Source organism: Myotis myotis, unplaced genomic scaffold, assembly GCF_014108235.1.
Source record: "Myotis myotis isolate mMyoMyo1 unplaced genomic scaffold, mMyoMyo1.p scaffold_m19_p_11, whole genome shotgun sequence".
Lineage (NCBI taxonomy): Eukaryota > Metazoa > Chordata > Mammalia > Chiroptera > Vespertilionidae > Myotis > Myotis myotis.
The window spans coordinates 51,358,862-51,372,629 of NW_023416315.1; the positions used below are offsets into that span (position 1 = coordinate 51,358,862).

The window sequence follows — 13,768 nt, forward strand, 5'->3', positions numbered from 1 at the left end:
CCAGGCTGTGTTCAATGGCACTAAACAGAATGTGGTGGCATCCTCTGACTATGAGTGTCTTATTTGGGGGATGAAGGAGACTGGGCCAGGGGAGGTGAAGGAGGAGAATGTCACATTGGAAAGGGTTCACAACTCGAGGGCATCAAGGGGGGGAGGGGGAAAGCTTGGAGTGTGGGTGCAAGGGTTTTTGGATGCTCAGAGCCCCGGGGACCACTGGCAGAAAAGGCAGGCTCATGGCAAGCTCCCTGTTGCCGATTTGGGGAGGATATGGTTCTGATCCTCCAAGTGTGGAAGCACTGAAGAGGTCGACCATCTTGACATTGAAACCCCAGCTCTCCACCCCAAGAAGAACACAGAGAACTCTTCTAAGGGCTGGTGTCTGAGTGACCAACTGAAGGGTTCTTGGCAGGAGAGGTCCCAGCCAGAGCAGTTCGAGGGCAGAGCTAACCCTCGGGAAGGACAGATCAATGACCACAGTGGGAAGAAAGGGGATGGATTTTTCTAGGAAGCGACCTGGAAATGGGGTAAGGAAGCTGTGATGTGAGATAGGGAGGATTCCTGATGGAGGGTGTTTGAGGGGGCAGCATGACCATTTGGCTGAAGGTGCCTGTCCCTTCCACATAGAGCCTTTTGTGACATTTCCCTTCCAGGCTTCTCCCCCTGAGAGTTTCTTTATCCATATTTCACTGTGTAAATCCGGGACAAAGAAGGGGGGATGGGATTGGCCTTTCACTGTCCCAGTACTGGCCTTGCGTGGGGACAGAGAGTGGCAGTCAGATGGAGTCTGGAGGCAAATCTCAGGGAGTGGGGAGACCATGGGGTGGGGAACTTGAAAGAAGGAGCTGTGGACGGTCTGAATGCTAGTCACTGTCCAAATTCTGACTCCTCCTCTAGACTATCATTGTCACATTTCAAAATTCCCAGGAGGGTCAGGATATTGGCCTGATCTCCCCAACTTAAGGACATACGGTCTCCCACACAAATCCACCCTCAGGCCTGGGCTCCTGACAGACAGACTGATGAGGCAGTCCTGGGGTGTGGTCAAAGGATCAGTTCATCCTCATCCTCCTCATCGGTGGATCGCAGGCTGGGGCCCTGCAAGATGTCAGCCAGCTCCTCTTCCAGCCCAGGACTGTCCACCAGCTCCAGCTCCTCCAGCTCACCTTCCACCTTGGCTGGAGCCAGGGAAAGTGGGGGCTCTGGGGAGGGAGGCAGCTCAGGGGTGTCTGGGGAGGTAGGGATCACATCCTTTGGCTCAGTGGCCCCAATTCCATCCTCAGGCAGGTTCCAGGCCTCCGAGGGAAGGAGCTGCCCCCCAGGAGTCATTCGAGTTGAAGTTGTGCTCCGGAAGCTGGCCAGGGGAGGGCGGAGCTGCACCCCCGACTTGGTGTGCCCCTCAATGGCCTTCTGCAGCTGGGAGCAGAGGGAAAGCGAAAGAGGGTACAGAATTGGGAAGAGAAAGAAGATGGGGAAGTGTGAGTGGAACAGACACAATAGAAGAATAGATACGATAAAAGGAAGAAGGAATGGGAAAGCGGTAGAGTAGCAAGAAAGAGAGCACATGGAAAGATCAAAGAAGACAGAAAAAAGGAAGAGAAAGGGGTATGGCCAGCAGACCCCCTGCAGAGCAGTGAATCTGAAGCCCCTAACCCAGAAGTCCTTTGGCTCCTTCCTAGTGACCTTCAGGCCTCCTTCAGCCACATCCTATCTCCTCCTTCTTTCCATGGTCCTCCCCATAGAGCACCCCTATGAAACCATGTCTTGTGCCCTGAACCCCAATCCCAAACCCATGCCAGCTATGGAAGATCACAGGGCTATATCTGGGGTCAACAACTATGTCCCCTTCAGATTCTTACGGTCCTCTCTACCTGTACCCCTTGATTGCTGAAACCTCTCTCCCTCCTCCAATCTCTGCATGAGAAATAGAGGGGGAAATGGGGGTTAAAATCATCCCTCCCCCACCCCCACATCCTGCACCCACCCATTCCTCCTGCTGCTCAAATAGGACGCATTGCTGTTACCTCTTCCAATGCCAGCACACCCCGGAGCTTCCCCATACTGGTCACATAGGCAAGGTGGAGGCCAAGAAGCGAGAACAGTGTGTGAATCTGCATAGAAAAAGCAGCAGGTCAGCGCACAGTGAGCCCCACACCTCCCCAGCCCTCCCAGCAGCCCTGAGTGGTGGGCAAGGACTAGCCTTGTGCAGGGACGTCTGTTCCACCAGCTGGAAAGGGGACTGGTCAATACAGCAGCAATCAAAGCAGACAGGCTGGCTCAACTGCTCCTGCTCCCAGGCCTCAATCTGTGGAGTAGAGCAAAGTAGTCACCCAATACCTCAGGTAAAAGGCTTGGAGCCCAAGCAACCCTACTAGCTGGGAATCCTGAAATATGCAACTGAAATATGCAGCAAACTAGCACAGACATTCCAGATCACTAAACCCCTCCCTTCTCCCCAGGGTACAACGCCAGGCTCCAAATCAACCTTCAGCCTCAAGCACTAGCACCCCACTTTCTCTTTCACCACCACCACCCAAGTGCCCCAAACACCTGTTATTTTCAAGCTATCTTTTCAGTCTTTCCCCTCCACCCATGAAACCTGACTGCTTGCCATTCCTCACACAGGTCTTCTGGCTTCTGCACTGGTCGAGCTACATTTCCCTTACCTGCCCACCCTGCACCCACTCTGTACTCTTGCCACTCCCAGGCCAATGTGTTTTGCCCCTCTTTAAATTCCTGCAGCACTCTGCTGTTCTCTCCTTTTCGGAAAAGGCATGGCCTGTGCTCACTCTTGTATTGGCATTTGTCTCAACTCTGCCCACCGGACACGAACTCCTGGAGAGTGTTACTGGTATGGATGGGTGCCTGTTGTGAAGACACTGGCACATTTTCCTTTTACACAGTATAGTGTGCCAGATATTTGTTGGGTTTGAAGAGCTGTGCTGGGGCACATGGTGCTTAGTGGACTTGAGCAAAGCCATCTTTTTTGTTTGTTTTGTTTATGACAGAGCATTAAAACAGGAAGGACAACTCTCTTGATTTAGACACGATGCTCCAGTCCTCAAGCTTCTAAAGAATCCAGGATGGCTCTGGCTTTTATAAACGAACCTAAAATTTTCTGAAACTCTCCTCTTCTCTTACTGAAGGTTCACATGGGGACTGACCGGCTCTCACAGCACAGGATGGTGACCACTTAGCAGGTATGTCATGGAGCGGATTTATTCAAGACAGGCAGCCACCTTGCCAACCCCGGACCTTTCCATGATCATTTCTGGCCTCCCCTAGTTCCATTTCTGCCTTCCCTTAAGGAACAACAATAACAGGACCTGTATCAAGCACTTTCTCTGTGCTGGACATTACTCCAACTGCACAGAGGTGGAGCTGGGCTTCTGACCTTGACTGCTGGTAGTGTTCTAGGTACCCCCAGCTCTTGTCCAAGGTGAGGAGTATGTCTGTTCTTGAGTCTAAACTTGAAAAAGCTAAGCCTCAGTTACAAACGGGAGCTCTAACTGTGTGTACTAACAATGTAGCAGAATTAAGTCATAGCAGGGGCTTCTGGAGACCTATAATTGAATTCTTTCAATATTCCCGTGGGTATCATCTTGATATTGCCAAGGGTGTCACCTTGATCTAGTCTGAAAACCATGTTCAAAATCATCTGAAGTCTGACTCCAATTGGATCTTATTCCTCCAAAATATCAGCGAGTCATATGGGAGCTGGGAGCTGCGTAAAGTCTCCTTTGGGAAAGATAAACTAAAAAGGTAGACCTGTCATCTTTTTGTCCCTGGCAGCACTTTATTTTTCAGCAGTTATTAAGTAGCCTCATTGATCAACTAGCTGGCATTCTCTCTTTGGTGTGTTAACAGCAACAAAAAGCATTATTATTGGGGTTAGCACCCTACTTCTTAATTGCAGATATGACACATCTGATCACTGCTTATGGACCGAGGAATGATTTTTATTTTTCCTTTGTGATCATCTGTTTGACTTTTCCGTAAGTCATTTATCAGAAGTGTCTGTGTTTTGAGGGATGGTAAGGGGAGAAGGAAGTTTCCTTTCTCTCTTGTCACTCCCCACCCCTTCCTCCAACCCTGGAGTACTTTTACTTTTCAGCACTTATTTATTCCGGACGTCCAATAAGATATTTATTCTAAAATAATATGCATTATGGTTTTGTCAGCTACAAAGCATGAGTCTGCATTCTCATTTACTAAATGGAATGGCCACTGATGGACACTGCTGTGTCTGCACACCCTCTAGGGTGTGTCCCCATTAGCACTGCTCCCAATTACTGCTCTATATTCTTTTACCGCTCAGGGGTTGGAAAGGAGGCATAACCATGGAGACAGGTGAAGGCCATTCAGTGTGCTCGACTTTCTTGCTCATGGACTTGATAACTAGTTTTCTTGGGAAATAGGCATTTGTCCCAAGAGGCAGCACTGTGAATACTTGTCCTCAGGTTGTGTTTCTTCTCAGTCCTGCTTCCTGGCATTCCCTAGTTGTCCACTGTCTCAGGGCCCTGGTGGATCAGTACAGTAACCTCTACCAGGTGCTGATTTCACCTTTACAGCCTCAGTGCTGTTTCTCCACATTGGGATGTGTAAGTGCTGGTGCCCGGTGCTCAGCCTTCCTGCATAGTCTCTGCCTGTCCAGAATGTCCCTAATGCCTACAAGATCTGAGGTTCATCTTAGCAGCATGGGCTCATCGATGCACGGAGACTCAAAACATCCCTCTTTTCAAATGACAGTGGTCCTTCTGAGAATACTATCAGGGCTCCCCACCTCTGCGCAATGTGCCCATCCCCATCGCCATAGTCATGCCTCCTTTCCCACCTCTCAAATGCTTTCCCACCCAGACTCGCATTTTATTCTTACACCAACACAAAGAAGAAGACAGAAAAAGATGAGCAATATCTTCATTTGACAGAACAGCCCACCCCAGGTTGCTGTTTCCCTTACTTACCTCTTCAGGTGACATGTTATCCACTAAATCCGTTGAATCCTAGAGAAGAAAGATATAGGTCCAAGTTCTTTCCTAATGGAATTATAGTCATGACACTCTGGCCAGGGCCACAGATGTCTGCTTTCAATTCACCATCCCTTCCATGTCTCCTTGGTGGGACCCCTTCCCTCCTGATCTAAGGACCAGGCAAGTTCCCTTTCCCCTGTCGTGCCCCCACCCACCCCCACCTCCATCCATCTCTCACCTGTCTTGTTTCCTTCTTTGTGGGGCGACTTTTGCCCAGCAAGCAGCACAGCAGAGACTGAAAGATGGAGCGCCTTTGACCTGAGGAGTGGGGAGCAGATGGAAATGGAAACAAAGCAATTTCTACCCTTCCTGGGAAGAAATAGCCAGGGGCTCCCAAGTGGTTCCCTGACACTATACCGCCACCATAGACACCCTCTCTTGTATCCTCCTAAATAAGCCCTGGCCCCTCTCCTTGGGGCAGCAATATGGAGGCTCAGTGAACAGGAACCCTCTCCCACCACCCTAGCCTCCCCCTCCTCAGAGTAGCAGCCCTTCGGCTCAATGAACGTGCACAATGGGAGAATCTTCACCTGTAGGCTCCGGTGCTTCTGGCTGCTGTTTGAGGCCTGGCAGGGGCCCATTGGGCTCTTCGGGAGGCAGTGGAACAGTAGGAATGGGGTGAGGAGGAGGAAGTGGAGGCAGCTGTAAGGAGCAGTAAAAATTCTCAGTCCCGGAGAATTCTCAGTGACTTGGGCTTTCCTGCCTTTACCGGCGGGTGTCCTGGGAAATCCATCTAATTCCATTCTTCCTCCCCATTTCAGAATTCCTGTATCCCTCTGAATTCTCATCCATACCATCATCCACAGCTTTACCTCCTTCAGTCCTTCAGACCGAGGGGCACTGCTCTCTTTGACTTTCTAAATGACCAGCATCTCCATTCCCTCTTCCTACTTTCCCTTTGTCTCAATCTCTCCTGTTCCCCCGGCCCTTCCCAGCCTGGTCACCTCGGATTTCCCAGACAGATCTTCATCTTCGTCCTCATCCACAAAGGCGAAGGACTCCGGTCGGCCTCGGGGCGAGGAGCCCTGTTGCCCCTCCCCAGCCTGCCGCGCCTTCCCGTCAAAAGGCAGCTCTGACAGCTTCCTGGCCAGGTCCCGGGCTTCCCGCAGCCTCCGCTCAGGACACAGGTGGCGCTGCAGGAGGGCCTGTAGCTCTGACCGCTCCACGGAGCCCAGCAGGATCATTGACTCTGGGGGCGATCCAAGCTTAGCCCGAGGGCCTGCTGATTACCAGCCCCCTACTCGCCACCTCCACCCCACTCAGCAGGGACAGAAAATCAGCACCCATGCTTCCATTTTTTTTTTTTTTTTTTTTACCCTTTCTTCCTAAAAACTCATTTCACAAATCTTGCATGGTTGACCTGACTCAATCCTTTTTATTTCATCACCTAGTATGTACAGAGACCCAACTGATAGTACACTAATTGGTGCTAATTTGTGCTTATTTTGATATAGTCTGTTTGCAAATAGGTGAACTTGGTATTAAAATAGGCTAATCAACCCTGTCTCCAAACAAGAAATATTAAAGGGCATTCATGTAGGCTGAGATGTGAATATACTTTGAAATAAGTCTACAAGGTTATTTAATTCTTTAGCGTCTGAGTCCTTCTAGGATATAAACAACATGCCTACTTTTTCTGGGAAGGTCAACATTCTGCGACTGTAATTAACATTTTCGTTAAGTTTTAAGGCCATACAATTGCAGCAATGTTATTGGAGATAAATCTTACCATTAAGTCTTAGTCATTATCATGGTGGCTGTACCACTGCTCCAATGAAGAGCCCCTAGTATACAAGCCACTTAGAGGTATTGGGGATTTGGAAAAAATTAAAACTGACCTAACTTGAGCAATTTGAATACTCTGATTATCTGAAATCAGAACTATTTTAATGCTCAAAATGGCCTGCCACAGTTCTTCTCAGTTACAGTAATTCAAACATCAGGCAAGTATTTATTTAATATTTAGTAAAAGTCTACAAGGAGGCAGTCTGACGGAGATGGAAGTTATAGTCTCCACCCTCAAGGAATACCCAGTCTAGTGAGGAAGATCAGATATAGAGATATAAATCACAGTAAGAAATAACATACAGCAAGATTAAGTGCCAACGGTGGGTGGAAAGGATGGTGAATGAAGGGAAGTCTGAAGACCCAGCTTACTAAAACCATTCACTCCTTCATATGAAAGTTTTATCTGCTCTTCCAGTTGGACATTAAAGAACAGTGATTATTTAGCTAAGTAGCAAAAAGAACCACATAAGGGCCTGTAAGACTTACAACTGGGCCTCATTATTCATGGATTCCCTATTTGTGAATTCACCCATTTGTAACCCAAAATCAATACTCATGATGCTTCCTGTCATTCACAGATATGCACAGAGCAGCAAAAAAAATATGGGTTGCCCCATGCACATATTCTTGAGCTGAGGTTAAACGAAGTGATGCTATACCTTTTTCCTTCCCAGCTTTTATATTGCAAACAAGTGTTCTTTTCGTGGTCCATTTACTGCCACATTTTTAACATATTTTGTGTTTTGTGTTTTTCTTTTGCTGTTTCAAATTGCCCCCAAGCATAAAGGCTGTGATGTGCCTTATGGAGAAAATAAGTGAGTTATGTAAGCTTTATCGAGGCACGAGCTATCGTTCTGCTGGCTGTAAATTTAATCTGAATGAATCAACAATATATACTCAATAAGGTGTCTTTAAAGAGGAACATTCACAAAACAAATTTATGAATCAATTAGTGGAAGAGAATGGTGTGACCAGGGGCTTGCAGGAACCTAACCCTGTATGTCTTCTAGGAGCAATGGCTCAGTGTAGTATCCCTAATTCAGTGTTTGTGGTGACTTTACAGAACATAACAACAATGAGTAAGAGAATGGACTGTATTTCTTTAGTTGGTTTTTAACTGTGTTGTGCCTGTGCTATGGGTGTATTTTACCTTTCTCAGGATGATCTTCCCTAAGGAGCACAGGCTGGGTCTTCTATAGCAGACCGAATAGCCCCTACAGACAAACCCCACACCACAATGCCTCCTGTCTGACCTCTATGGAGCCCAAGTTCAGGTCACTAATTCAAGGGTTGTCTTCCTTCCTTCCCACTGACCTTTTGAATCAACCAGTGGTAAAGTCTTGACGGTGGTGGTCTGAAGCAGGGTTTGCAACTCCCCATATGTGCAAGAAGCTGAAACAAACTTCACGTCACGTACCATGATGTCTTCAACAAAGATTGTAAATTTGCTATAGAAGGAGAAAGCATAGGGGGTTAGCCCCCCACCATATGCCCATCCCTTTGCTGGCCTTTCCGCTCCTTCTGTGAGGGTTGCCATTTTGTCATTCACAAAATTTATTAAGTACATGGGGATATAAAAATAAGTCAAAAGCAGTGCTTGCAAACATTGACCCTATCTGCAATCTCAACCTCAGCATCTCCCACCCCCACCGCATCAAGGCTGAACTAATTCCAGCTGGTGCCCCTGACCTGAGCTGGTTCCAACCAAGGTCAGGCAAGTAGGGTAGCTTCTTGACCTGGATGATGCTGTCATAGAGGGAGGGCTGCAGGCTCTGAGCCACCATATTGGCCAAGATAACAGCCACCATCATGGGAAGGATGTGGGCAATCTGACCCGTTAATTCGAAGCAAATCACAGCTGTGGAGACTGTGTGGGACACTGCACCCGTCAGTGCGGCTGCTCCTAGAATGAGACACAGGAATGTACTGGTGGATTAGAGCTGCAGTTCTTGGCATGCAGGACACATGGTGATGTGATGAGAGTGACAGAGTGGGCCAGTGCCAACACTCTAAGATAACCATTTGTCAATAGTAGGAGCTTCACAAAGGTAGAAATTTTGTCTAATCGCTTCTCTGATATGTTTGCTAGTGCCTAGAACACTGACACGCTGCTACTTACTTAACAAATAAGTGTGCGGGGGGTGGGGGGGAGTAGGGGCTAGAATGCTGGACTATTAGAAAATCATCATTTTGATCTCATTCCATGACCTTTGACAAGTTATGAAATCATTGTGTGTGCCCACATTGTCATTTCTAAAACAAAGATAGTGATGTCTTATCCATTCCTGGTTTTTGAAAGTTTGTATCATTCTTTTCAATATATTTTTAAATTATTAATTTCAGAGAGAGGAAGGGAGAGGGGGAGAGAGACAGAAACATCAATGATGAGAAAGAATCATTGATTGTCTGCCTCTTGCATGTTCCCCACCAGCCCACAACCCAGGCATGTGCCCTGACCAGGACTTAAAACCATGATTTCCTGGTTCATGGGTCAATGCTTAACCACTAGCCAAACCAGCCAGGCAAAAGTTTGTATCAGTCTTAATTGACCATTTTAAAACCCAGTATGACATTCTACTTTGGACCTCAGGTTTTGAGCCAACAATTTATGGGAGAGTAAAATCACCGTATGGCAATAAAACTGGTTAGTGCTCCTCTATCTAGGGGAGCATGGCCTTATTTGTTATGGGATTTCGGGAAAAAGAAAGAGGAGGGAGGAGGTGTAGCAGTTCTGGGGATTTGTATTGGTCACTGTGTTAGACATAGGTTTTGGTTGGATTGGCTAATAGATTTAATGAAAAAAAAATCAGAGATTCACAGAGTTTTATGGCTGTAAAATATCTCAGAAGTCACTTCTGAAGAAACTAAGGCTCAGAAAGGCAGCTAACTTGTCCATGACCATCCAGGTGACACGGGCCAGGTATGGGTCCAGAGCCCATGTTCCTTAGCTCTTAGTCACGTGCTTTTAAGTCCCATCAATACTGGCCTATCTGCAAGGTGAACGTAGTTGAGCCAGTCACATGCATTTTGTTTCCATGATTCTTTGGAAGAAAAAAAAAGCCCTTACCAAATATTCAGATACAATCCTAGGTATTTCTATCCCTATTGTCTTATTTAATCCCCATAATCCCTCTTTTACATGAAGAAACTAAATCTCATAGACAGACATTCAATGACAATCAGAATCGAGGGTTGATTATTTGAATACAAGTTGAATTAAACAGCATTAAATTAAAACCATATTGTATAGCCTGGAATGAAGATGTCATGGGAGAGTTGGAGTGTGGGTATTTGAGGGACTCAAATATTTAGTTTCAAGAGGGTGAAATGTGTCTCACCAATTACTGCGTAGCCCCCAGGTAGGATCTTGTAGATGATGCCATCAAATAAGATACCATCAGGAAATATCATGGCCATGATCTCTCCTACCAGCCTTCCAAATGCAGCTCCTAGACAGAGACAAAAGGAAAGTGCTGAGAGATCCAAACTGCTTATCCTCTGTATTCCCTCCTCGGGCACTAAGACCAAATACAGGCCCCCAGAACTCCAGGCCTTTCCTTATTTTCCCAGTACCCTAGATTGTAGCTATCAGTACAATCCCAGGCTCCCCATCAGAACTCACCTAGCACAAACACAGGCATGAAGCCTCCGCAGGGTATGGGCATAGTGGTGGCCACGATGGACATCCAGAACTGGGGTAAAAAGAGGCATCAGGATACCCTCTCAACTCTGCCCAACACACACACACACACACACACACACACACACACACACACACACACACACTCAACCCCTTTCCCGCTATCCTCCTCCTGCCTGCTTTAAGAGCCACAGAAATGCTGGAATGGCTCATCCTTCTGAAAGCTATCATGTCTACCCCCCTTCCTCCAGAAGCAAGAAACATGGAGTTCTCAGGCTAAGAGATCACAACACTATAAGAAAGTTCCTCCAGATGGTTAACCCCAAACCCTCCTACTTGGAGTGACTATGTTTGCCTTTATTCAATCTAGAACAAGGAGTGGGACCTCAGAGGTTCTCTGTCACTGCCCTCAAAGGGCCCTAGCCCATGCAGCCTCTTTGATTTGAACAGTCACCTCAATATAAGAGATTGAAACTCTTGAAGCTGAAAGATATCTTTTCCGAGTCAGATTGTTTCTGAAAAAGATCCCCAGTTGGAAGTGGCAGACACCTTAAAGTCTTAGTGACTTACTGTGTGACTAATTGAGCTTTAATGTAGTTATTTACAAAGCCATTTATATGGTGAACCTCACAGGGGAAACTGGAGCAACTGTCCTGTCTGAGCCATTTCCTGTGACATCAAATGACTTTAAACAAAGGATCAAAAAATCTGACCCCACCCCAGCCATACAGGAAGGGCATCTTGAGAAAGCCAGGTGAGTCAGCCAGTGTAATAGAAAGGATCTTCAAGGCCCACCTCGTCAGGTAGTATGCCAATTGAAACTGGGATAATTTTAGAAAAAGCAATATGTGCATTTTGTGGCAAAGAATACAAAGAATTGAGAAATAGAGTGGAAAAAGGAGAAGTGCTTGAACTTTAATGAGACATAGTATATAAATTAATTAATAGATTTACATATCATTTCAAAATAAGCAAGCCAATCTTGGAAAAAGGATCTCAAACTAAGATCAGAACGAATTGCCAGGAACAAAATATTTACAATTAAAAAACTGCACCAATTGCATTGAATACTAATGAGAAGTAAATTTCTCGATTTCCTGAACCTTAGAAAGAATTCCCTTGACCCAGGGCTGACCTCAAGAGGACATGACAAAGGCTCTGAGAAGGTTTCATCCCAGAAACTCTGGAATGAGGCAAAACACATTGTTCTTCACGTCAGAATATCTGTTTTTAAACAGCTGAAACGGAAAAGTTGAATACACAAAGAGAATATAGACTGAGAAGTCTTGAGTGTATCGTTATCTTTGCTTTCTCTCTGTACTGGCATAGTGCTCAGGAAATGTAGGTAGGATGTAGATAGGTAGGTGAGTAGGTGAGTAGAAGGAAGGAAAGAATGAAAGAAACAAGAGAGCTTGGTCAAATAGTATGCAAAACAGAAAACACTTCTGACAGCTAATATTTGCTAAAATACCCAACAGTATTATTCACAGGGAATGTGAGGTTAAACTGCTGGTGATCAGATATAACTGGAGGCCACCATTTCCGACTTTCTGGAGACAGAGTTCTAGGCAACTTGCAGTTTAAGCTTCTTAAGTGCCTTTGACCTATGCTAGTTTGAGACCCCTAGAACTATTCTGTACCATATCTTTGGAATAAGTACCTAAGGGATTTTGCAAAGCCATAGGGATTTGTAGGCTCAAAGCAATCTGAAAGCTTCAGCATTACAGATAACAGGTGGCGGGCAGGTCTGATTTCAGAGGATGAACTTTAGATTAGCCTCCAAGATATGAGGAAGAACATAGAGGACATAGGCGTATCAACTCCTATAGCACAAAGAATAGCACATAAGACTAGCCAAAATTTTGAGCTATTAGCACATGAAAGGGAAGGTCAGGATGCAATGCAAGTGATTGGAACACAATTAACTCCCAAGATTTTAAAATAGGGAGATGGGAAACTAGAGAGCCAAGATTACAGATTCTACTTTATTTAGACCCTTCACAAGAAGGAGTGATTTGAAGATTAGGCAAAAATGAATTCTCCGGAGCCTCAGGCTGTGCTGAGAACTTCGTGACACTGGGTAATCATGTTAGACTTATTGAAAGTGAAACTGAGAAGTTGTAATTATATTTCAAACGCGTTGTGAAACCTCCTTACAACTTACAACATAATGACACTTTCCATGTCTTAAGATTGAGGAAGTTGGAGGTTCCCTTCCTCAATATTATTAAAGACCTGAACGAAGACTTTTATCAGCCTGCACTTATGCAGCCAGAAGACCACATGAATTTTAAATCAGACTGTGGGAAAGCAGTTCTAGTCACTGTTATATTTTGATTCAGCTATGTAGCCGATGGCCCACACTCTGGAAAAACTAAAGGTATGTTTATGTGTCCAATGATAGGACAGTGGAAAATAGTGACAACTAAGTAATATGGATTTATAGCCATGATGATTTTATGTTTATAAATATTATAGAAAATAATAGGCCTAATGCAAACTATTGGGCTTGAAATATAGCCCAGAAAGTGTGTGAATTCCTTTTCCTGATGTACTAATGATATACAAATTTTCAAGGATATAATTCAGTGAAAAATTAATAATAGTGACATACAGTTGAGTTTTTCTATGTCATCCAGTAAATTTCTCAGAATAAATTTTAATCGGTAAAGTGGTAGGTTTCCAGATATATACATGGGAATCCTGGGAGGTGAGGTGAGGTGTGGGGGAAATGCTGAAAAAATATACATTATTTTGTTTCTCTAAAATATTTCAAAAGCTTGACACTTTAAAAGTACACATGTCCCCAACTTTACCATATAGTTCAGTCTAGAGGAATACCAGAAGTCACAATTATTATCATTGAATAATAAATTCTGAAATGCCATCAAAACTTGGACTTGGTTACAGCTGATGGGTTTGTATACTCAACAACAATTACAGGAAGTTGAGATTTATAAATTAGAGAAGATGAAGTCTATAAAGAAAGCCCCTCCCAACCCCCCCCCCCCCAAAATCCTTAACAAGATACTTTGAACTGCTTTATGATAAAAATATCAAATATTTTGAAGGAAGAAACAAAAATTTAATAAAGCAGGTATGCAAAATGTGGAAGCTATAGATCCAGTTAACCCATGTGGAGTGAAATAGGGAAAAACATACACAATTACAGCTTCTAGAAACCCACAGCAAATCCTGGGAATGCAAATTACAAAGTTGGAACCTGGTGTGTCAAAGTGCCTGATATCTCTAAATCATCGACAAGTGCATTAAATGAGCAGCAACAAAAAGAAAAAACTAAAAAAATTTTTTT

At 45.1% G+C, this 13,768-nt stretch overlaps 1 protein-coding gene across 1 annotated transcript in view; it reads right to left on the bottom strand.

Moving 5' to 3' along the window:
- Positions 1-33: 33 nt before the first annotated feature.
- The window catches only part of CLCN1 (chloride voltage-gated channel 1), a 28,317-nt gene continuing 14,582 nt past the window's right edge, over positions 34-13,768 (bottom strand). Inside the window, exons 13-23 of the mRNA XM_036328470.1 lie at positions 10,438-10,507; positions 10,154-10,264; positions 8,505-8,718; positions 8,130-8,263; positions 5,972-6,216; positions 5,558-5,669; positions 5,206-5,285; positions 4,962-5,000; positions 2,198-2,302; positions 2,022-2,108; positions 34-1,413 (exon numbers count right to left, since the gene is read on the bottom strand). Coding sequence (XP_036184363.1) covers positions 1,042-1,413; positions 2,022-2,108; positions 2,198-2,302; positions 4,962-5,000; positions 5,206-5,285; positions 5,558-5,669; positions 5,972-6,216; positions 8,130-8,263; positions 8,505-8,718; positions 10,154-10,264; positions 10,438-10,507 — 1,569 coding nt within the window. The 3' untranslated portion in view covers positions 34-1,041. The remainder of the gene's footprint in view (positions 1,414-2,021; positions 2,109-2,197; positions 2,303-4,961; positions 5,001-5,205; positions 5,286-5,557; positions 5,670-5,971; positions 6,217-8,129; positions 8,264-8,504; positions 8,719-10,153; positions 10,265-10,437; positions 10,508-13,768) is intronic.